Source organism: Trichomycterus rosablanca, chromosome 1 (genome assembly GCF_030014385.1).
Source record: "Trichomycterus rosablanca isolate fTriRos1 chromosome 1, fTriRos1.hap1, whole genome shotgun sequence".
In the NCBI taxonomy this organism is placed as follows: domain Eukaryota; kingdom Metazoa; phylum Chordata; class Actinopteri; order Siluriformes; family Trichomycteridae; genus Trichomycterus; species Trichomycterus rosablanca.
In genome coordinates, this window is record NC_085988.1 from 79,885,133 (window position 1) to 79,910,366 (window position 25,234).

The 25,234-nt window shown below is 38.0% G+C and overlaps 2 protein-coding genes and 1 long non-coding RNA gene across 3 annotated transcripts in view; 2 read left to right on the forward strand and 1 right to left on the reverse strand.

The window, feature by feature from the left end:
* LOC134328769 (uncharacterized) overlaps positions 1 to 18,184 on the forward strand; it is a 71,258-nt gene extending 53,074 nt beyond the window's left edge. The window contains exons 34-46 of the mRNA XM_063010025.1: positions 2,129 to 2,361; positions 4,861 to 5,047; positions 5,311 to 5,521; positions 6,558 to 6,736; positions 7,096 to 7,165; positions 7,562 to 7,665; positions 11,653 to 11,684; positions 12,020 to 12,170; positions 12,862 to 12,899; positions 13,702 to 13,809; positions 13,914 to 13,953; positions 15,164 to 15,272; positions 17,687 to 18,184. Coding sequence (XP_062866095.1) covers positions 2,129 to 2,361; positions 4,861 to 5,047; positions 5,311 to 5,521; positions 6,558 to 6,736; positions 7,096 to 7,165; positions 7,562 to 7,665; positions 11,653 to 11,684; positions 12,020 to 12,170; positions 12,862 to 12,899; positions 13,702 to 13,809; positions 13,914 to 13,953; positions 15,164 to 15,272; positions 17,687 to 17,843 — 1,619 coding nt within the window. The 3' untranslated portion in view covers positions 17,844 to 18,184. The remainder of the gene's footprint in view (positions 1 to 2,128; positions 2,362 to 4,860; positions 5,048 to 5,310; positions 5,522 to 6,557; positions 6,737 to 7,095; positions 7,166 to 7,561; positions 7,666 to 11,652; positions 11,685 to 12,019; positions 12,171 to 12,861; positions 12,900 to 13,701; positions 13,810 to 13,913; positions 13,954 to 15,163; positions 15,273 to 17,686) is intronic.
* LOC134316052 (uncharacterized) lies at positions 1,146 to 1,653 on the reverse strand. Its single transcript, XR_010013055.1, has 2 exons — positions 1,312 to 1,653; positions 1,146 to 1,229 (listed from the first exon to the last, which is right to left on the reverse strand). It is a non-coding gene; the product is annotated as an uncharacterized LOC134316052 (long non-coding RNA).
* A 5,409-nt stretch (positions 18,185 to 23,593) lies between the features above and the next one.
* LOC134316063 (solute carrier organic anion transporter family member 1C1-like) overlaps positions 23,594 to 25,234 on the forward strand; it is a 33,039-nt gene continuing 31,398 nt past the window's right edge. Inside the window, exon 1 of the mRNA XM_062996474.1 lies at positions 23,594 to 23,648. The gene's annotated coding sequence lies outside the window, so the exon portion shown is untranslated. The remainder of the gene's footprint in view (positions 23,649 to 25,234) is intronic.

A 25,234-nucleotide genomic window follows, 5' to 3' on the forward strand; every position in this document is an offset into this window, starting at 1 on the left:
AATTGACCTTTGTAAAGGCTACTGGCAGATGGGCTTGACACAGAGGGCCAAGGAGCTTACAGCGTTTCGCACACCTTTTGGACTTTTTCAGTTTAAAGTGATGCCATTTGGTCTGCAGGGGGCACCAGCTTCTTTTCAGCGCCTAATGGACCAGGTGTTAAAGGGCACCAGTGACTTTGCGGCTGCCTACCTGGATGATGTGGTGATCTATAGTGAGACCTGGAGGGACCATTGTGACCATCTGCAGCAAATATTCCAGCGTATCTAAAGAGCGGGGCTAACCATCAACCCAAAGAAGTGTGTGCTGGCCCAGAAGGAAGTCAGCTACCTGGGCTTCATCATTGGAGGAGGAGTCATCCGTCCCCAGCTGGAGAAAGTTGATGCCATTCGGAGCTGCAGTTTGCCTAATACCAAGAAGAAGGTGAGATCTTTCTTGGGTCTGATGGGATGGTACAGACGGTTCGTTCCTAACTTTTCGGCCAGGGCAGCTGTGCTTTCAGACCTTACCAAGGCAGCGGCACCCAACAAGGTGGTGTGGACAGCGCAAGGCAAGCAGGCATTCCAGGACTTGAAGGAAGCAGTGTGCAGGGACTCTATCTTGTTGAGCCCAGACTTTAAGAAGCCCTTCATTGTCCAGACAGATGCGTCAGGGATTGGCCTGGGAGCAGTGCTTCTACAAGAGGTGTATGGAGAGCGCAGACCAGTGGCGTTCCTGAGCCGTAAACTTAACCCCAGGGAAAGTAGATATTCGGCAGTAGAGCAGGAGTGTCTAGCAATTAAGTGGGCACTGGACTCACTTCGGTATTACCTGCTAGGACGACACTTTCTGTTGGAGACAGACCACCGGGCGCTACAGTGGCTGAACAGGATGAGAGACAGTAACTCGCGCATTACCAGGTGGTACCTGTCACTCCAGCCCTACTCATTCACTGTCCACTACAGACCAGGGGCAACGAACAAAGTGGCGGATTTCCTGTCACGCATCCCGGAGGATGAGGATTAAGAGCAATGCATATAAAAGCCCAGATTATTGGCCCGGGCATTTGTTTTCCACTTGTGACGACAGGGGTCGTCTGTGGAAGGGGGGGGAAATGTAACGGAGCTGCTGTCCGTTACATATGGAAAAAACTTAAAAACTCAAGATATGCTTTAAAGAAACTTTATTATAAATATAAAAATGGTGGTGTTGTGTGGGAAAAAAACGGAGAACATAATTCAGGGACTGGAATCTGTAAACACAGAAAAAACACATTTAAAAATCTACATTACTACAATAATAATAATATTTTAAAAACTATTCCATAAACTTACTGAATAGTCGTCTTGCAGCCATTTTGCGGGACGTCCGAACAAAACCGGAGAAAGGTGCGCGAGGACTATTTCCGGGTTTCCGTAGCGTGGCGCATACCATCTCGCATGCAGCAATAGGGGGATTTTCCGGGAAAATTTGGAAAGTGTAAATACTGTACAGATGTTCTGTTATATTATATAAACATTGCCACAGAGGTTATGGTAAGACATTGATACACTGTGATTATGATTATTTGGTAAAATAAGGTCTAGTTTAAATAATTGATTTGTTTGGTTCTGTTATATGAGAAATGGTTTAGTCCAAGCACCTATATTCAGGTAACTGAACATGGATCTTCAGTCTAGACTGAGAGGTTGAGTGGAGAACACCTACTGACTTAAAGGGACTGAGTATTTTGATTGACTTATTTGTTTGTATTTCCTTAAAATTGGAGTTTGTTTATTTCTTTCTTAAATTTTTTTTGATTATCATTTATTGATTATTGAATAGTGTTTTTTTTTGGACCAAAGTGTGTCTAATAAAAGAGGGTTATCCCTCATCTGTGGCATCCTGACTAAAGTAGCCTCCTTAAACATCACCGCACGGCCATTCTACTCACAAAGAACAGCATGAAAGGGGGCTAACAAAGCATGCAGTGAAACAGATGGACTACAGTCAGTAATTGTAGAACTACTAAGTGCTCCTATATGGTAAGTGGAGCTGATAAAATGGACAGTGAGTGGAGGTGGTATTAATGTTATGGCTGATCAGTGTATACATCCAACACCAATTGTCCAAATGTATTTTATGCTAACATTCCCTCATTGTTTATCTTAGGTCAATGTGAGGTCTATGGTGACCCACACTACAATTCCTTCTCAAGCACTACCTTTGACTTTCTGGAAAATTGCACCTACACGCTGGTGGAGGAAAAGACTCCACGTCACCATCTCCGCATCAGCATTGACACTTATTACTGCGAGCCGCTTGGTTCCTGCGTCAGGGGCGTAATTGTGAAGTACCACAACAACACAGTTCTGCTTGAAGTGGAACCTGAAGACGAAGTGAAGGTACGTACCAGCATTTGGATGTGTAGATGGTAAATTAAGCAACGTGACTCTGACATGTTTATTATGCTTATGGAAGCCAGTCTTGTAATTGTTAACTGTTTATTATAGGTATAGGTGTAAAGAAAAGATTTAAATTGTTTTGCATAAAAAGCTAAGGTCTCACAGCAAGAAGGTCCTGGGTTCGATCCCCTGATTTCTAAAGTTTGCATGTTCTCCCCATCTCTGTGTGGGTTTCCTCCAGAGCTCTGGTTTCCTCCCACAAGTCCAAAGACCTGCAGTCAGGTCAACTGGTGATACTAAAATTGCCCTAGATATACTATATTGTCAAAAGTATTCGCTCGTCTGCCTTCACACACATATGAACTTGAGTGACTCCAATTCTTAATCCATAGGGTTTAATATGATGTCGCCCCACCCTTTGCAGCTATAACAGCTTCAACTCTTCTGGTAAGGCTTTCCACAAGGTTTAGGAGTTTGTTTATGGAAATTCTTGACCATTCTTCCAGAAGTGCATTTGTGAGGTCAGACACTGATGTTGGATGAGAAGGCCTGGCTCACAGTCTCCGCTCTAATTCATCCCAAAGGTTTCTATCGGGTTGAGGTCAGGACTCTGTGCAGGCCAGTCAAGTTCTTCCACAGCAAACTGGCTCATCCACGTCTTTATGGACCTTGCTTTGTGCACTGGTACGCAGTCATGTTGGAACAGGAAGGGGCCATCCCCAAACTATTTTCACAAAGTTGGGAGCATGAAATTGTCCAAAATCTCTTGGTATGCTGAAGCATTAAGAGTTCCTTTCACTGGAACTAAGGGGCCGAGCCCAACTTAAGGCCTTCATGTCCAAGGCCACATGAAGTTTGGAGGTCTGTAGCGATTGACTCGCAATTGGTCTGTTGGCAACCTCTGCGCACTATGCGCCTCAGCATCCGCTGACCCCGCTCTGTCATTTTAGATGGCCCACCTCTTTGTGGCTGAGTTGCTGTCATTCCCACTCGCTTACAGTTTGTTATGATACCACTGACAGTCGACTGTGGAATATTTAGTAGTGAGGAAATTGCATGACTGGACTTGTTGCACAGGTGGCATCCTATCACGGAACCACGCTGGAATTCACTGAGCTCCTGAGAGCGACCCATTCTTTCACTAATGTTTGTAGAAGCAGTCTGCATGCCTAGGTGCTTGGTTTTATACACCTGTGGCCATGGAAGTGATTGGAACACCTGAAATCAATGATTTGGATGGGTGAGTGAATACTTTTGGCAATATAGTGTATGTGTGTGTGTGTGTTTGCCCTGTAATAGACTGGTGACTTTTCCAAGGTGTTTCCTACCTTTTTCCTGGTGAATTGTACCCACCGAGACCCTAGCCAGGATAAAATGGTGGTAAAACAGACAATGACTGAATAAACAACTATATTGATTTTGATGCCTACAACACAAAAAAAGTTCAGACAGAGACAAAGTAAGACTGGGCATTTCTGTGTAATGATCGAAACATCAGCTTTGAAACTAGCAAAAATGGGTCTAGTAGGAACATGCTGGGATGAGGGAGACACTGCTCACAGTCAAGCAAGTTTTATATCAGCATGACCTTAGAGTTTGATATAAAAATGAGTCCCTGTCACACTGTTGTTTTAAATTGTTGTATTATACCTTGTAGTGTTTTTTTTAAATGCATTTTCTACGTATTTTCCTCCCGATTTAGCACACTTAATTTGTCTTCCGCTGCTGAGGGATACCTAATTGCATCCGAGGAGAGCACGTCACTGTACACGCCTCTTTCGACACATGTACAGCCCTCCTCTTCTCGCCCCTGCATTTTGCACTGGCGTCTCTGCCAATCGGGGTCCTTACACAGCGTATGAAGATCCCACCCCACACATAGTCCGGCCCCCACATTGCAGATACGGTGGCCAATTAGTATCTGCTGCAGGCACTGCCAATTGTGCCCGCCAGATGGCGCCCATCCGACCGGTGGCAACGCCGAGTTTCGAACCACGGAATATCCCGCTGCGCCACCTGGGTGCCTCTGTATTGTATTTTTATTCATTACTGCTTAATTCTGGTCAGGGTCGCGGTGGGTTGGATTCATTGGGCGAAAGGCAGGAAAGTCCCCGGACAGGTTGCCAGTCCATCACAGGACACACACACACACACACACACTCAGGGAGATTTCTATGAGTTCCAGTTGGCCTGACTGCATGTCTGTGGACTTGACGGAGGAAACCAGAGCACCCGGAGGAAACCCACGCAGACACGGGGAACATGCACATTCCACACAGAAGGTACCCTGGCCGTCCGGCCCGGGGAATCAAACCCAGCACTACCCACTGCACCAACTGCAATTGTAATATTTTCCAAAGGTTTATCCCAGTACCCCATTACCTCGTGCTCAGTGTTTCCAGTGGGCACCGGACCCACCACAGCCCTTTCCAGGATCATGCCCCTGTAGTTACTAGACATAACTAAATGAGTTAAAAAAATTCTCTATATGTTTTCCAGGCTTTGCTGAATCAGCAGATAATCCAGCCTCCTTATAACCAGGATGGAATTAGGTTTGAGGGATCAGAAAGGGATATCAGTGTCTACATCGACAAGATTCGCTCGTACGTCTCTCTCTCCATGTTTAACACCCTGCGGATCAAGCTTGCAAGCGAGCACTTCTCCCAGAACACCCACGGACAATGTGGTAGGTGCCTGGTTAATGCACTGCCGACATCTTTTGCAAAACAGTACTAGATAAGAAAATTGCTGAAATAAATAGCACATATTTGGTAAACGTGGTGAACAGAGAATCCCTGGTATGTGACACAGTCAAAATGTCCAAGATAAGACACACACCCAAAATTTTGAATTTGAACCCATGGTGTTACTTTGATTCTATAGTAAGCCTAAATTTAGTCAGACTAAATGTTTAAGTATTCCAGTTAATGCTTTCGCTGTGATTTGCAGGTGTGTGCGGTGGTCCTTCGTGTACACGCAGGGATGGAACCATCGAGAGCGAGAGCTGCTGTAATATGACTGCATACGAGTGGATAGAGGACGACCCTCAAAAACCTTACTGCCAACGGACCCGCCAAAATGTCTCCTGCACTCCTGACATCCCACCACCACCACCACCAACAATCTGCAAAGCTCCACTCTGTGACATCCTCAGACATGAGTGAGCCTCACTTCTATTTTACACTTGTCTAGATATGTTTAAATAATAATAGTAACAATAAAAAATAACAATAATAATAATAATAACAATAATAATAATAATAAAATAACAACATTAATAATAACAACAATATTAATAATAACACTAATAATAATAATAATAATAACAATAATAATAATAACAATAATAATAATAATAATAATAATAATAAAACAAAGCAATTTCAAACATTTGTTCCATAGTATTATAATTAGGGCCCTACAAAATTCACCGGAAAATGTGCTTAATTTTTTTTTTTAAATCACAGATTTCACAGATTTTTAAAGAAACATGCCACATTTCATGGCAGTCATTAAATTCCACTCATAAATTGAATGACAGAATAAATAGAAGCTACAATGCACAGCACAGCCTACCTTAACAGTTGAAAGTAAACCCAGAACATCCAGCGATGGTGAGAGGCTTCATGTTCTGTCTTAAATACAAAAATACTCGTCTGTTTTGACGCGCCCCCCTCTGTGTCCACAGAATTGGTTGGGATTTTTCCAAACTCAGTTACCCGAGTCATGATTTTAGCTGCTTTACACTTCGACATTTTGGATATTTTGACTAACCGATTGCTAACTGAATTGCCGTAGGATTGCTAGGACGCCTCATAATGCAAATTACCCAGTAAAGTATATGTATTATTATTATTATTACTACTATTATTACTATTTGAAATTTTACTTTTTTATATTTCTCATTATAAGGCAGTTACCCATACCAGTTATTTATGTACATATTACATATTTTTGATCAGCTCTAGTTTAGAAATCAACCCTGATCTGATTATTAATTAAACACATGAGTAAGTTAATTATTTATTACATTTATAGATACCAATTTTTGTGTCTTTTTATTAATATCGCTTATGGTGCTTAAAACTGTTTAATCTGTTCATGGTTTCTAATCTTCTACCAACCATCATGCAATCATATTAAAACCTTTTCTCTCTAACTTTTTTGCTGATTAACGTCTGATGTTTTTACCTCAGAATATTCAAAAGCTGCAGTCAAGACACTGACGTTGAGACCATGGTGAAGAACTGCAAGTTTGATTACTGCTTAAGTCAGAAGAACATCACCGTGTGCTCTCCGCTGGAAAGTTTAGCTGATCACTGCAAAAAGAGTGGCGTCTGTGTGGCCTGGAGAAACCTTACTGATGGAATCTGTGGTAAGAAAGACGTAGTGTACATAAGCTACTAAACATGTTGTCTGTCCAGGTTCATGACTCTCTAGTCGGATAGATGCAGAAAAAATGCAGTGCTGGGATTCTGAACTCCCGGTTCGAGTCTCAGCTCTGCTACTGGTCGGCTGGGCGCCTTCTAGCGGGCACAATTGGCAGTGCCTGCAGCTGACAAAATTGGCCATCAGTCTGCTGTGTGGGAAAAGACTCGACTAATAAGTGGGTGGGGTCTTCAAACGCTGTGCAAGGACCCTGCTTAGTAGCCCGAGGTGCCTGTACAGAGGAGAAGGAACATGGAGATCCACTGTTAGGGCACTGATCTGATGTATGATATGATTTCTTCTCAGACATCACTTGTCCTGAAGGAATGCAGTTTGACGAGTGCCGCGACACTCCAGTCAAAGTCTGCCATGGCGGGTAAGCGTGATGTCTATAATCTCAACACAAGGACTGATTTCTTAGCAGAATGTATTTATTAGGATTTTAATGTCATGTTTTACACACCTTGGTTACATTCATGACAAGACAGGTAGTTACTCATTACACATCAGTTTCATCAAAATTCTTCAGTTTAAGTCTTTAATGTCAAACACAGTCATGTCAACACTTGCACGTCTTTGGACTGTGAGAGGAAACCGGAGCTCCCGGAGGAAACCCATACAGACATGGGAAGAACATAAAAACTCCACACAAAAAAGGACCCGGACCGATCCCACCTGGGGATTGAACCCAGGACCTTTTTGCTGTGAGGCCCTCAGCAGAATTAATTTCAAATGTAATGTAAAATGTAAAGGATGTGTTTGTGTTTTGCAGAGTGGCAGAGAATGTTACAGACAGCATGAGATCTGGTTGCTTCTGCCCAGACGATCAGGTTCTTGCAGGAAAACACAAGCAGATCTGTGTGTCAGAATGCACAAGTACGTAAATGCTGTTTTTTATGGGTCATTAACAGCAACAGTGAAGTAGATTTATTTAAACACAAACATTTTAAAAACTGGACAGTAAAAAGCAAAAAAAAGGGCAAAATGAATCCCATATAGAAAGAGTGAGTTAGATAAAAGTAAAATTAGTCATCTGATATTATAATTTATTATTCACAAACTCAAGTATTCGTAAAATAAATGTATGTGTGATTTGTTTGTTATGTAATTCACATTGTGGTTGCTGTGCCTCTTATGTGTGAATTACTGATTTTTTAACTTATGGTTATAAAAACAAACATTTGATTATTAGTTTACTGGTGCAAAAAGTATTATTCTGTTAGGTTATGTTAAGTTAACTTACCTTGTAGTGTTAACAAATATGGCAGGCAAATGAAAAACCATTTTCCACAGGGAGCACAGAGAACTCTTAATAATGTTTTTACTTTAACACAAAATAGTAGTAAATTACTAAACTACTGCTGGATTAGGCAGGTCATTGCTTGGTTTGCTAACTGTTGCTGGTTGAAAGCAAAAACTGACATAAATGTGTTAAAACCACATATTTTTGGAAACTTAAACCTAATTTTACCTCTATAACCTATCAGGTTCCTATAAGAATTTAAATTAGATAGATAGATATTAAGACAGATAGACAGACAGACTGATAGACAGACAGTCAGACAAATAAATAGTCAGACAGACAAATAAATAAATAGTCAGACAGACAGAGAGATATATAGACAGACAGATAGGTAGATGGATAGATACAGTAGATAGATAGTCAGACAGACAGAGAGATAGACAGACAGACAAATAGATAGTCAGACGGGTAGATAGATATTTAGACAGACAGACTGACCGATAGACAGACAGACAGCCAGACAGACAGACAGAGAGATAGTCAGACAGATAGACAGACAGATAGTCAGACAGACAAGATAGATAGTTAGCCAGGCAGAGAGATAAATAGTCAGACAGACAGATAAATAAATAGTCAGACAGACAGGTAGATAGTCAGACAGACAGAGAGATATATAGACAGACAGTCAGACAGATAAATAATCAGACAGACAGATAAATAAATAGTGAGACAGACAGATAGTCAGACAGAGAGATATATAGACAGACAGTTAGATGATACAGACAGAGATTAGATAGATAGATAGATAGATAGATAGATAGATAGATAGATAGATAGATAGATAGATATTCAGACAGACAGACAGACAGACAGACAGACAGACAGACAGATAGATAGATAGTCAGTAAGATAGACAGATAGATGATAGATAGACAGACAGACAGACAGACAGACAGACAGACAGACAGACAGACAGATAGATAGATAGACATACTGACAGATATAGATAGATAGATAGATAGATAGATAGATAGATAGATAGATAGATAGATAGATAGATAGATAGATAGATAGTCAGACAGACAGATATAGATAGATAGATAGATAGATAGATAGATAGATAGATAGATAGATAGATAGATAGATAGATAGATAGTCAGACAGACAGATATAGATAGATAGATAGATAGATAGATAGATAGATAGATAGATAGATAGATAGATAGACATACTGACATAGATAGATAGATAGATAGATAGATAGATAGATAGATAGATAGATAGATAGATAGATGGATAGATAGATAGATAGATAGATAGATAGATAGATAGATAGATAGATAGATAGATAGATAGATAGATAGATAGACATACTGAGATAGATAGATAGATAGATAGATAGATAGATAGATAGATAGATAGATAGATAGATAGATAGATAGATAGATAGTCAGACAGACAGATATAGATAGATAGATAGATAGATAGATAGATAGATAGATAGATAGATAGATAGATAGATAGATAGATAGATAGACATACTGACATAGATAGATAGATAGATAGATAGATGGATAGATAGATGGATAGATAGATAGATAGATAGATAGATAGATAGATAGATAGATAGATAGATAGATAGATAGATAGATAGATAGATAGACATACTTAGATAGATAGATAGATAGATAGATAGATAGATAGATAGATAGATAGATAGATAGATAGATAGATAGACAGATATATATATATATATATATACAGTGTATCACAAAAGTGAGTACACCCCTCACATTTCTGCAGATATTTAAGTATATCTTTTCATGGGACAACACTGACAAAATTACACTTTGACACAATGAAAAGTAGTCTGTGTGCAGCTTATATAACAGTGTAAATTTATTCTTCCCTCAAAATAACTCAATATACAGCCATTAATGTCTAAACCACCGGCAACAAAAGTGAGTACACCCCTAAGAGACTACACCCCTAAATGTCCAAATTGAGCACTGCTTGTCATTTTCCCTCCAAAATGTCATGTGATTTGTTAGTGTTACTAGGTCTCAGGTGTGCATAGGGAGCAGGTGTGTTCAATTTAGTAGTACAGCTCTCACACTCTCTCATACTGGTCACTGAAAGTTCCAACATGGCACCTCATGGCAAAGAACTCTCTGAGGATCTTAAAAGACGAATTGTTGCGCTACATGAAGATGGCCAAGGCTACAACAAGATTGCCAACACCCTGAAACTGAGCTGCAGCACAGTGGCCAAGATCATCCAGCGTTTTAAAAGAGCAGGGTCCACTCAGAACAGACCTCGCGTTGGTCGTCCAAAGAAGCTGAGTGCACGTGCTCAGCGTCACATCCAACTGCTGTCTTTGAAAGATAGGCGCAGGAGTGCTGTCAGCATTGCTGCAGAGATTGAAAAGGTGGGGGGTCAGCCTGTCAGTGCTCAGACCATACGCCGCACACTACATCAAATTGGTCTGCATGGCTGTCACCCCAGAAGGAAGCCTCTTCTGAAGTCTCTACACAAGAAAGCCCGCAAACAGTTTGCTGAAGACATGTCAACAAAGGACATGGATTACTGGAACCATGTCCTATGGTCTGATGAGACCAAGATTAATTTGTTTGGTTCAGATGGTCTCAAGCATGTGTGGCGGCAATCAGGTGAGGAGTACAAAGATAAGTGTGTCATGCCTACAGTCAAGCATGGTGGTGGGAATGCCATGGTCTGGGGCTGCATGAATGCAGCAGGTGTTGGGGAGTTACATTTCATTGAGGGACACATGAACTCCAATATGTACTCCTGTGAAATACTGAAGCAGAGCATGATCCCCTCCCTCCGGAAACTGGGTTGCAGGGCATTGTTCCAGCATGATAATGACCCCAAACACACCTCTAAGACGACCACTGCTTTATTGAAGAGGCTGAGGGTAAAGGTGATGGACTGGCCAAGCATGTCTCCAGACCTAAACCCAATAGAACATCTTTGGGGCATCCTCAAGCGGAAGGTGGAGGAGCGCAAAGTCTCGAATATCCGCCAGCTCCGTGATGTCGTCATGGAGGAGTGGAAAAGCATTCCAGTGGCAACCTGTGAAGCTCTGGTAAACTCCATGCCCAGGAGAGTTAAGGCAGTTCTGGGAAATAATGGTGGCCACACAAAATATTGACACTTCAGGAACTTTCACTAAGGGGTGTACTCACTTTTGTTGCCGGTGGTTTAGACATTAATGGCTGTATATTGAGTTATTTTGAGGGAAGAATAAATTTACACTGTTATATAAGCTGCACACAGACTACTTTTCATTGTGTCAAAGTGTCATTTTGTCAGTGTTGTCCCATGAAAAGATATACTTAAATATCTGCAGAAATGTGAGGGGTGTACTCACTTTTGTGATACACTGTATATATAGATAGATGGATGGATGGATGGATGGATGGATGGATGGATTGATGGACAGACAGACAGACAAATACTTTATTCATCCCTAAGGGATTTTTTTTTAATTTAGCAATTTTACTAGCTAACAGTGAATTTGCTATGAAGATTTAAACTGCTTGTAATTTAAAAGTAATTTCTCTACTATGTTTGTGCCAATAATAATTTTTTTTTAACAGACTGCAAAGGACCACTGGGAGAACCAATGCCGGTAAAATATTACTTTCTTTCTGATGCAATAATATTTGAAAGGGTCTCTAATTACCCACAAATCAGTGGGTGAGTGTGAGAATATTAGTGTTGCTATGTTAAACTACAGTATATTACCAATGTTAGATATTAACTCAAACACCTGCAACTGCAAATTCCTGACCTGCATTTACAAAATTAATCAGTAAAGACAGAGACTGAACGTAATCATTTAAAAATGTTGAGTCGACTTTAGTCGTCTATCATTTAAAAAATATGACTAATGTAAACCTCCATGTAAAACTCATGAGTATAGAATTAAAATGTTATTCTGATAATTTTTCATGTCTTTTATAGATCGGGGCGACATGGGAGTCGAACTGCCACACATGTACATGTAATAACCAGACCCGGACAGAAGAGTGCCAGCCAAAACCAACCCCTCCAACCCCCACCTGCAGACCAGGCTTCACTATCACCACTGACTGCTGCGACAACCCGACATGCGGTACTCCACCTATATATATATATATATATACAGTATATATATATATATATATATATATATATATACAATGTCTAGGCATAACATTATGACCACTGACAGGTGAAGTGAATAACACTGATTATCTCTTCATCACGGCACCTGTTAGTGGGTGGAATATATTAGGCAGCAAGTGAACATTTTATCCTCAAAGTTGATGTTAGAAGCAGAAAAAATGGGCGAGCGTGAGGATTTGAACGAGTTTGACGAGGGCCAAGTTGTGATGGCTAGACAACTGGGTCAGAACATCTCCAAAACTGCAGCTCTTGTGGGGTGTTCCCAGTAAACCGGCAACCAAGGGTCATTGATGCATGTGGGGAGCGAAGGCTGGAACGTGTGGTCCAATCCAACAGACGAGCTACTGTAGCTCAAACTGCTGAAGAAGTTAATGCTGGTTCTGATAGAAAGGTGTCAGAATACACAGTGCATCACAGTTGCAGGTCTGTTTTGGCAGCAAAAGGGGGACCAACACAATATTAGGAAGGTGGTCATAATGTTATGTCTGATCGGTGTCATATATATTATATACCATATAATTATATATAGTATATAATAGGTTCTAATATTATTAACTGCTATATACTCATGATGTGGCTGTTTCAAAACATTTAATGAACATATATTAATTACGATATTCGTTTTGTGTTTCTTACAGTTGAGAAGACTTGTGAGTACAATGGAACAATCTATAAGGTAAAGGAAACAGTTTGAGTAAGATCAGTTAATGATATGGATATAGGGCGCACAGCTTACATGTGTAAAAACTATTATTAGGTCAAATTAAAATCCATTATTCTCAGAAACAAATCCTAAAAATGTATTCGACGAAATCATATGGTTTTGATGAACATGCAAAATTATTTTGTTTAAATAAAATGGCTAATAATAAAAAATTTGAACTGCTACACAAAAAGATAACATATTTAAAATTATTGTCCTGGAAATAAATTAATTAAATACACAGACCTAGTTTTTCAGAAACATTCACAGATTTCACTGATGTTTATAGAAAAGAGCCACATTTCACAGCAGTCATTAAATAACACTCATAAATTAAATAATAGAATTAGTCCGTGTTTTGACACCCCTCTGCATCCACAGAATTGACTGGGAGTTTTCCAAACTCAGTTACCCGAGTCGTGTTTTTAACTGTGCAAAGAAATAGACTGTACATAAACTGTAAATACATTCAGGAGCAAAATACTTTACTGGCTTGTTCTTTTGAGCACAGACTACACAGAGATGATCACGTATGTAGAGAAGCTCACTTTTACATTGAGAGAAGGGACATTTGCCATATGATTACATATTGCACCTTAAATTTTACACGCTATGCAAATGAAAAATGTTACATGGCTAAACACAAACACATTTCATAGCAAATTGCATGATTGACGTGATTTTCACTGCCGTGAATTAGGTAGGGCCTTATATATGATGTATAGCAGTAAACTGTGTGAAACTGATGTTGATGTTGTCTCTGTAATATGCTCAGGTGGGTGAGTCCTGGAAGGACCACACTGATCCCTGTGTAACATTCAGCTGTACCAGTGAAGGTACTGAGATGCAGAAAAGCGTGTGTCCTGAGCAGAACTGTTCTGAGGTGAGACTGTTCAAACTGTGCCACACCATACTGTTTGTAATTAAGATTTGGTGTTTTGGGATTTAGTAATGTTTAATTTTATTTAATTTGATGTGTGTATACAGGAATTCAGAGTGTGGGACAAGAATCACTGCTGCTATACATGTAAGCAACATTTATATTAGTATTTCTTACTTTATATTTGAATGTAATGTAAGGGCCCTGAACTCATGAAGTCTGAACCCTGAACTCAACTCTGGGTACTTCAATCTGGATACTCTAAATTACCGTGAAGGTGTTAGTGAAGGGTGTGTATAATATCTGTAATGCAGAGGCATGTTTAACCCTTGTGTGGTGTTCGGGTCTGTGGGATCCGTTTTCAATGTTAACCAAAAGAAAAATGATGCTATTTATTATTATTTTAACCTCAGACTCCTTGCCTTTGGCTCATGTGTGAAGAACATATAAAATAACATGTTTTTAATATGTTCACACTGTACACCCTCCCTACACATTTACATTACAGATGTGGTGACATGCAGGTCCAGCAGGTATAAAAGTGTGTCCCTTTACTCTGTCCTACTACAACATGTCCTGCTGTAAGTGTGTGTGTCTCTGTGTGTGAGAGAGAGACAGACAGTGTGCCAGACAGAGAGAGAGGCAGATAGACAAAAGACAGACACACACACACACACACACACACAGAAAGACAGACAGAGAGAAACAGACGAACAGACAGAGAGAAACAGACAAACAGGCAGAGACAGACAGACAAATGGATAAAAACTGACAGACAGATGGAAAAAAGTTTGCATCCCCAATGATTATTATAGTTTTATAGATGATGGTAATGTGTCTGTGTAGGCGCCCAGACAGCTGATAACAAAGCTGAGATTCAAACTTAAGAGCTCGAGATCTCAGCACTGGTGGACTAGTATATTTTACTGCTGTATTTTACCCATTTTCCAACAACTTCTAATTCATCAAAGCTTTTTTTGTTTGTTTGTTTTTGATTACATCTGACCATCCGAACAACCATTCTCTTGGCATAAACTAAGAATTTTTTACCCTGTCAAAAAGACCACTGTTGAATGTATCCAACACGTGTGCAGTTAAACTAGCCCAATTTATATGGTCATGGGTAACAAGCTGTAGTCAATAATGTCAAACAAGAAACGTTGCTGTATGTTAATATTTTGAAGCTGAACATTTTTGGAAGATGCATAAAGCATGTATCTGATAAAGATGTAGTTGCAACAAGAAAACAGTGAAACATTGTTTACATGTATGCAAACTTTGTCTAAACTATAAAATATCTTCAACTCTATGAATGGATGAGGAATAATAAATATGTTGGATTGGTTACTTCTTCTAGGTGAAGTATCATGTCAAGTCAGGCTGACCAGAATGAAAGTTGCCCTGGATAACTGCACAAAAGAAGTGGATCTGCCCAGATGTGGAGGCTACTGTGACTCCAAATCTCTGTAAGAATCATTTCTCATTTGCTTTATTTGTTCATGGTTAGCTTCAGGCTCAGACACTTAGTTTGAAATATAACTAAAATAATAATAATAAAACAAAAAACGCACTTTAAAAAATCAAGACATTCCCACATTCATTATTTATAAAACGTGGTCTGATCTTTGTTTCAGTCATAAAATTAGACAATGTTCAAAACTATGTAGACAGTGTTGACAAAACTATTATCTCATGTACGGTGGTGACCAATAATCTGAGATCACTAGTAAAACTGCTGGCATTTTGCATTTCTCTAGTTGTTTTTTACTTACAAATCTCAAACCTCAAAGCTTTAAAACAACGACTGTACTTAAAGATTGAAGAAGATCAAGAAGTGTTAACTGTGATGTATTTTCCTCCAGTCACCTGACCGATACCTAATTTTTGAAGCACTTCAAATCAGTGACAGTCAAGTAATCACAAGATGCTTTTTGAAATATTGTGGATCACATGGATTATCAGTTTTAGATTTTAATAATGTAAAAAAACATGAGATTTTCTTTTTACATTTTGCTGTTATTAATGGAGATTTATTCAAATCCTGTGTGCTACCATTTATTAATATAATTTAATAATACTTATTAATATATTATTTTATGGTTATATAATTAATCAGTTGTTAGCAATGGGTGTGTCTAAAACACTTAAGCTCAATAATTAGAAGTCATGTTCACATACTTTTGGCCATATAATGTGTAAAATATATTTTTTTTCTCCAAGAAAAGCTGCGTCCGAAATCACATACTTCCATACTGAACAGTACGCAAAAGCAGTACGTGAGAGAAGGTAGTGTGTCTGAATACGTAGTGTACATTAAACAGTATGCAAAAAGTACCCAGATGACCTAATGCTTGGGCAGCCATTTTTGAGTATGCAAACAATGCACACTTACACGGTCCGATAATCTATCCCATAATTCAACTGGCGCAGCAAAGGCGTTCGTAGCGAAGAAGAGAGATGGCGGAAAGCGGTGTAAGACAAATATTAAAAAGGTTATGATTGCGTATAGCCCTGAGTAACGTTATGAGTAGCTTTGTGGAGAACGACAGAATTTATTTTGTCCGATTTAAAAGTTGTTATAACTGTGGTGATGAGACGTCATGCATCACGTGACGGTGAGATGGCAGACGTAGTACGTACGAGGTTGCGTACATACTGCACACTTGAGAACCTACTGCTTTACCGGCTGAGCAGTGCACACTGCTTCAAATCTAGTACGTACTGTTTAAGTATGTGATTTCAGATGCAGCAGTGACAAATACGATTTAAGCAAAGTGGTTCATAAAAAAATACTTTTTGTTTGTCTAGCATGTATTTATTCTTTTCTATGATTGCCTTGTACATCACATTTTTGGGAACATTTAAAAAAAATCCAGGTAACAAAGGGTTCACATTTTTCTCCTAAAAAACGGCAAAAAGAGGGGTGACAATGCATGGCTACCATGACTCTTTGTGATACACATAGCCGTACCTACATGTAGCACTATGGACAATACAGTGGTACCTTGAAACTCAATGTCAATTGGTTCTGGGAGTGGCATTGAGTTTAAAAGGCGTTGAGTTCCAAGTTATTTTTTCCCATAAGTATGTATGGAAAACCTGTTAATGCGTTCCCATTCCACGGTCCCGTGGACTGGCATATATTTTAGGTCATGTTCGTCTCATATTCATCTCATACTTTTTCCCCTCCATGACCTGCTAGTCAGACAGTGGAGCACCTTCAGTAACAGACTCATTCAGCTCCACTGTAAGAAGGAACGATACAGGAAATCATTTGTACCAACAGCGATCTCACTGTATAACTCATCCCCACTGTGCCAGGACATCATTGCTCATTGACTTAATACCAGGACTATTAGGACAGACTCATGAAGCATGATCTGTCACTCTGTTTATGTCATTGCACATCTCTGGACATTTAATGCCAAGACACTAATTTTTCTATTATATTACATATTGCAGATATACTGTATTTATTCCTACCAACATTGTTCTGCAATACTTAGTTAATATTTCATATGCACCTTTAGCCTATTTAATCAATGATTTTTAACTGAGTCTTTTATTTACTTAATACTTTTTTCTATTGTATCTAATTTGCATTTTGATGACGTATTACTGCACCGCTCAAGCCAAGCACTGAACAAAGCGGCTGTTCATTGTAAATTTAAAATTAAATAAATACATTTTTTAAAAACAAACTGAACACATTGAGTTTAAGGGTACACATTTCTCAACAAAGGGCACTGAGTTTCAAAGATTTTGAGTTTAGGGGACGTTAAGTTACAAGGTACCACTGTACTTGTGTAAATGTGTTTATTACAGTAAAGCAGTGTGTTCTGGTTATTATGTAACGTGTGTATTATTCGTTACTGTGTAGGTGGGTGAGATCTGGTGAGGTTCTGCAGTTGGAACAGGATCAACTTTGCTGTCAGATGGGTAACTATGAGATGAAGGAGATTTCTCTGGAATGCAGTGGAGCTCCACCAACCAAGTACAGCTACAAACACATCACCAACTGTGACTGCAAAGTCTGAAACCTCTGAACCTCCTCACCACTTCTACAATGATAACCTAATGAAAAGTGGATCTAAGTTTGGTTCACATGTGGATCTGTTACATGATTTGATTTGCATGATTTGTTTAGATGATTACTTTTTTCTGTAATTGAAGTGATTGATGGTTTGATCATCTGTCTTTTCTGTTTTCTGCTGTAATCAATCTGTGTTCAAAATGTTGAAGACTCTGGGAACATTAATGACTTTACATTCAGGTGTTTTGCATTCAAAGAATCCTTTTCCTTTGAAGCACTTTATGTTGGAAATGATCATTTTCTGTTAATGTGTATGCTGATGTAATCACTCAATAAAATATATGCAATGCACTGTGTTGAACATAGTTATTTATTTTCATATTTACAACCCCAAATCAGAAAAAGTTGAGACAGTATGGAAAATTCAAATAAAATAAAAATGCAGTGTTTCTTACATTTACTTCACTCTTTTATTCGATTGCAGACAGGATGAACCAGAGATATTACATGTTTTATCTGCTCAACTTCTTTTTATTTGTTAATAAACATCCATTCCTGCATTTCAGGCCTGCAACACAAAAAAGTTGGGACAGGGACAATTTAGAACTAGTTTGTTTGTTTGTTTATTAGGATTTTAACGTCATGTTTTACACACTTTGGTTACATTCATGACAGGAACGGTAGTTACTCATTACACAAGATTTATCAGTTCACAAGGTTATATCAATAACAGTCATGGACAATTTTGTATCTCCAATTCACCTCACATGCACTTTGGACTGTGGGAGGAAACCGGAGCACCCGGAGTAAATCCACACAGACACGGGGAGAACATGCAAACTCCACACAAAAAGGACCCGGACGACCTCACCTGGGGATCGAACCCAGGACCTTCTTGCTGTGAGGCAACAGTGTTAGGGCTAGTAATGAGGTGACGAAACTAAATAATGATGTGATTCCAAACAAGTGATTGTAATCATGGTTTTGTACAAAAGCAGCATCCAGGAAAGGCTGAGTCTCTGATAAGCAAAGATGATCAGACGATCTCCAGTTTGTCAGCAAATGTGTGAGATAACGATTGAAATGTTTACGAACAATGAACCTCAAAGAAAGATTGGAAGGGATTTGCATATTTCTCCCTCTACAGTGCATAATATCATTAAACGATTCAAGAAATCGGGAGAAATTCCAGTGCGTAAAGACCAAGGGAGCAAGCTTAAGCTGAACGTAAGCTGATCTTCGGACTCAACAATAGCTGATATAACCACATGGGTGAGGGATTAGTTTATCAAACCTTTGTCAAGCACTACAATACAGAGTTAAATGCACAAATGATACTTAAAACTTTACTGTGCAAAAAAGAAGCCTTATGTTAACCATGTCCAGAAGCGACGTCGACTTCTCTGGGCTCTGAGGCATCTAGGATGGACCATCACACAGTGGAAACGTGTATTGTGGTCAGATGAATTAGCATTCCAGGAAAAAAATGGAGGCCATGTGCTCCGTGTGCTCCAGACCAAAGACAAAAAGGACCATCCAGACTGTTATCAGCAACAAGTCCAGAAGCCAGGGTCTGTCATGGTATGGGGTCGTGTCAGTGCCCCCGGCAAAGGTCATTTACACTTCTGTGATGGCAGCATTAATGCAGAGAAGTACATTGAGATCTAAGAGCAACATGTGCTGCCTGCAGTCCTGACCTGTCCCCAATAGACAATGTGTGACAAAATAAAAGCTGAAACATTAAATCACTTGGTCTCCTCGGTGCCAAAACGTCTTTTAAGTGTGGTGAAAGGAATGGCAACATTACAAAGTGGTAAATGCTTTACTGTCCCAACTTTTTTTGGAATGTGTTGCAGGTCTGAAATGCAGGAATGGATGTTTATTAATAAATTAAATAAAGTTGAGTAAATGTAAGAAACTCTGTGTTTTTTATGATTTGCATGTTTCATACTGTCCCAGCTCTTTCTGATTTGGAGTTGTAATCTAACACAAAACATTTGTCAGTGTAATTTTTTTTTCAATTATTAGTATGTATTTAAATTAAAGTTTATCTTAGTTACAATGTTTAGTGTGGCTTTAAAGCATAAATTCATTTAGCTAGCCTTTGACCTTTGGCCAGCAAGGGTGTTGTAAATACTGCAGGATGGTCAGTGTGCATGGGAAATTGGATGTATCCTTTTCCTTTTTTAAAAAAGATTAAAAGGTTTTAATAAAACATAATCGGGGGCGGCACGGTGGGTAGCACTGTCGCCTCACAGCAAGAAGGTCCTGTGTTCGATCCACAGGTGGGGCGGCCCAGGTCCTTTCTGTGTGGAGTTTGCATGTTCGCCACGTGTCTGTGTGGATTTCCTCTGGCAGCTCCGGTTTCCTCCCACAGTCCAAAAACGTGCAAGTGAGGTGAATTGGAGATACACAATTGTTCATGACTGAGTTTGACAATAAACTTGTGAACTGATGAATCTTGTGTAATGAATGACTACCAATTCTATTATGAATGTAACCAAACTGTAAAACATGACCTTAAAATGCTAATAAATAAAATAAATAAATAATAAAACATATTCATATACACATGGTTTGCAGCCATTTTAATTCAATTTCCCTGGCAGAATTTTAATGTAAATTAATTGTATTTCACACTTTTGAAGTTGCCAGATTTTTCCCAAGAGTTCTTGTGTTACTATTCAATGTAATTTAACTAGGACCAAGCATGTAAAGTCATGTCACTACTTCATCACCAGTGCCCTCTGTCTCACATCCTTTCAACAGACCCTGATCATGCAATCCCTTTGAAACAAGCAAAACATGGATAATAAAAAAAGAAACAACCCACAATACTCATATTATTTGTGAAATATGCTTAATCCAATTAAACAATAAGCATCATGGGAGAGGTTTGTTTCTAAATATTTCTCTTCACATTTTTGATGTGCAATTCCAATACAGTTAATAGGTAGGTATAATATTAGGTAGACTTTACAGACATTATTGAAGATAAGATAAGACTTTATTGATCCCCTTAAGGAAATTAACTTGTTACAGCAGTATGAAGACAGAAAAAACCCCAGAAAGAAATACAACTAAGTGACAATATTGCACACATAGTGTGTAGTTATTTACTTATAAATATCTAAAAAATAATATATACATTCAGATATGCAAAATATATTACGTATTGCTCTTATTGTAAATAAGATACATATTGCACCTCTTATTTCGCCATGAACATGTAAGATTAGGTATGAGTGACATTATTACATAAAAAACACAGCTAATGTTGCGAGTTCCACGTCCATGGCTGCACAGGATTGTGTAAAGATACGATACGTAAAAGAAAAAACGTGAGAAAAAAGACAAAGAGTAAAATAAATACAAAAAAAACAAAAAAAACAAGAAAGACGGACTTGCTGTAACGGGCAGCTGCTCACACAGCGCCGGAAGAAAGCTTAGAATCTTGGCTTAGCAATAAAAAGCATAAAGAAAAAGTGTAAAGTAAATCAGTTCTGTAAAAGGACTTAAAAAAACCAGCTACTACACATACAGTGTTGCCAATTTATGTTCAGCGACTTTTCAGACCCCTCTAGCGACTTTTTTTCAAAAAAGCGACTAGCGACAAATCTAGCGACTTTTTCTGGTGTTATTGGAGACTTTTGGAGACTCGGACGTGAAAGCACATTTCGGTTTGCAGTTACTGTCCTCAACGAGCAGCGGGTGCTGCCATTCTTCTGTTGATTTATCCTACCCAAAGTACCCAATACCCATCGATTTGTCCTACAGAGCATGCGCACATTGAGTGGAATGCCTATAATTGTGCTACCATTGGCTAATTTATTTCTGCTAGCGGTTAGTAATGTATGGTTTTAGTTTTAATTCCATTAAAAGTTTAAAGTTTAAGTGTATGTAATGGCGTTATTATGTTACTTGTTTTGTATTCTTTTTCAGAACTATGCAAGGTGCTCAAATTAGCTATACTTGATTGCATAACAGTTGAATAACAGTTGTTTATCTAATGCTATGTGTTAACGTTTTATTGCACGTTAATACATGCGTTCAGTGATTTTAGAGCGTTTTTCTTACATCTAGGGAAGCCAAGCGTTTTTAAATAACCATCTGCGACCTTAACAATACAACAACACAAAAATTATTCGGTTATTTGGTACAGTAATGGTTGTGTCTAATAAAGTTAATTACTGAGTGAATATGTTGAGCATTTATTATGTTATCTTGTACTTAGCTGTTTGGATACGTAAAACAATTTTGTTGCTTTTACATTGTCAGTTCTGTTCTAATTATTTGTTCCTTATTCCATGTTTTTTGTAGCTATATATAAGATCTGTGTGATCTATAATTTTCTCACTGGGATCTTGTCCAACAGGGTTTGATAAATCATGGAGGCAAAACCCTCATAGAGGGTTAGCATATTATTTACTACAAAATGTTTTGTAGTACATTTTCATTTAATTAAAATCCTGATAAATACCTAATACCTACCTATAGTTTATAATAAGATACAGATCTATCAAGATGTGCTACCACTATTTATAATAAGATATAAACGTCATTTAGCGACATCTAGCGACTTTTAGGACTTGTGTAGCTCAGTGGTTAAAATGCTGGACTAGTAATCATAAGGTTAAGTTCAAGCCTCACCACCACCACCACTGTTGGGCTCTTGAGCAAGGTCCTTAATTGTTCAAACTGTATTCAGAATCATAATCTTTATTGTTCGCCAAGTAGCAGATGTACAAGTAATTTCTTTTGGTACAGGTGTCAACATACATAGGAACACTATATATAAACATGGAATAAAAAAATATAGCAGTGGCATGAACAGTACAGCATCAGGCATTGTGCAATGAATATGACAGTACGGTACACTGACAGAATTTAAATAAAAAATAGAAAAGGTATATTATATATAAACATAGAATAAAATAAACAGTATATCAGTGGCATGAACAGTACAGCATCAAAGTGTGCAGTGAATGTGTACAGTTCGATACACTGACAGACTTCAAGTAGAAAGATTGTGCAGTAAAGATTATTCACAGTAGGTAAGGTGCATATGTGCATTAACTGTATAAGGGAAAAATGTGGGAAGCACGTGTGAAAAACCATGTGCATCTATTAATATCAATCACTATTCAGCTTTGGATAAAAGCACCTGCTAAATGCTGAAATTGTAAACACTGGTTCATCTGCAACCGCATAATGCATAGAAATACACAGACACATGCAATGAGCTTTAGTTACCATTTAAACAACAGATTAGATTTTTTTCTTTCTAGTTGATGTTACTTATAACAACAGTGGAACTTGTTTGATTACAGTTCAGCTGTATAACAGGCCATAAACCACATGCTCATTTTATACCACGTCACACAGATATAAAAAATTCCTTTGGCTGAGATTTACATCCTGTATAAACAGCACGTTGGACTTTGGAAAGCATATTGTACTAGCAGTACCACAACAACGTCTCTGAACAAAGCACATGTTCCATGTGCTGTAATCAAACAGCACTGTTTTTGATAAGAGCCTCACACCTCGACAAGCATTCCTCGTTCATTACCTTTAATTGTTTTCTTCACACACCGTAATGACATGCATTCATCTTCATTAGTTTCCTCCTCTTTACAACGTCACAATGTTGACATAATCAACAGGTTAACTTAACATTAATGCTGGGCTACCATGTGTCATGGGGGGTCATGTTTTAAAGTTTGGTACAAAGTCCCATTTACCCTATACCCTCTCTCTTCTTCTTTCACTTGATCCAGTCTGGTGAGGAACCTGAGATCGAGTGCTGGTAAAGTGACATTTTCTCTTTCTGTTAGCTTTAAGTCTTTTATAATATTTGTATTGTAAATTATATAAAATATTTAAAAGTAAATTAAACACTGTTTATAGTATTATAGTATTATTATACATTTACAATCACTGTATCTATAACTATAGTATCAATATGTATCATTATATGTTATGCATATTGTATGTTTTGTACTATAGTTACTAAAGATCATATATCTTAGTATTAACATTATACTGTATATTGAAAATCAAGTAAAGCTTTGGTTTTATTTAAGATAAGATACTATTAGATAGACTTTACTGTATTTATACAATGTTTGGTAGCTTCTCAGTGAGACCAGCAGCAATAATAAAATGAAAATAAGATAAAAACATATTAGACTTGGTGCAGCACAGAAAAAGCTAAAATGATAAGAAATCTGAGTATTTACATGGTGAAACAATATAGATGTACTGTATACATGTGGTTGAATAGTGCAAACTGAACAGTGTAACTGGTATCTCATCAAAGCAGATACGGATCAATAATAATTAATCATTATAAAATAGTATATATTTATGTACAGAATGTAAAGATCTGTGCATTTAATAGCAGCTTGGGGAGGGCAGGGTTCAAGACAGCTATGGATTTAATGTACTTCCAGTGTATATATTTACTTAAAAACTATAAATATAAAATATAATATAAATATAAATAATATAACATATGAATATGTGTTACCATTAATGATGTATTAATTTATATAGAAAAAATATTGCATCACTTAAAATGTATACATGTGAAGAATATAAACCTTATTAAAAAGTATGTTTTCTTACTTTTCTGTATAAACTGTAGTGTTTTAAACAACAGGTACAATAATCCATAGTTGTTTTTATAATAATGTAGAACAGTCCATATTTAATTAAAGAAGCATTTATACAGCTGGGCACTGGTGCTGGTCAAAAAAGCCTCAGTTGATGTTCCAGTTCATTCCAAATCTGTTCAGTGGGGCAAAGGTCAAAAATCTGTGCAGGTCACTGGAGTTTCTTTAAATCCAGCTGTTTTTCATGTCTTTATAGACAATGAATTGTGCACAAGGGCACAGTTGTGTTGGAACAGAAAAGGGTCAATTCAAATAAATTCAAATCAAGGTTTATTTGTCACATACACAGTACAATGGCAGTTAAATGCTTTTGTCACAGTAGTTACAAAATAGACAAAATATATATTTATACAAAAAATAGAAATGTTTTAAAATGTAAAAAGCATAGAAAATTAGAAAATCAAAAATGGAAATTAAGAAAAAAACTTAGATTAGTTGTTGTGGTTGAAATACATGAATTCATAAATTAGAAGGGGTGCCCCAATACCTTTGTCCATATAGTGTTTATAAGTACGTTATAAATATTTAGTAATTGTCTGGTACAAGGCTTTTGCTGGCATATTGTGCACATTTTCATAATGTTTTGACAGTTTCATAATGTCTGGACTGCAGCCAGTCTAGGACTCTTTAATCATGCAGCCGTGCTGATGTAACACATGCAGAGCGTGACTTGGTGTCATGTTGAAATATGCATGGACGTCCCTGAAAAAGATGTCGA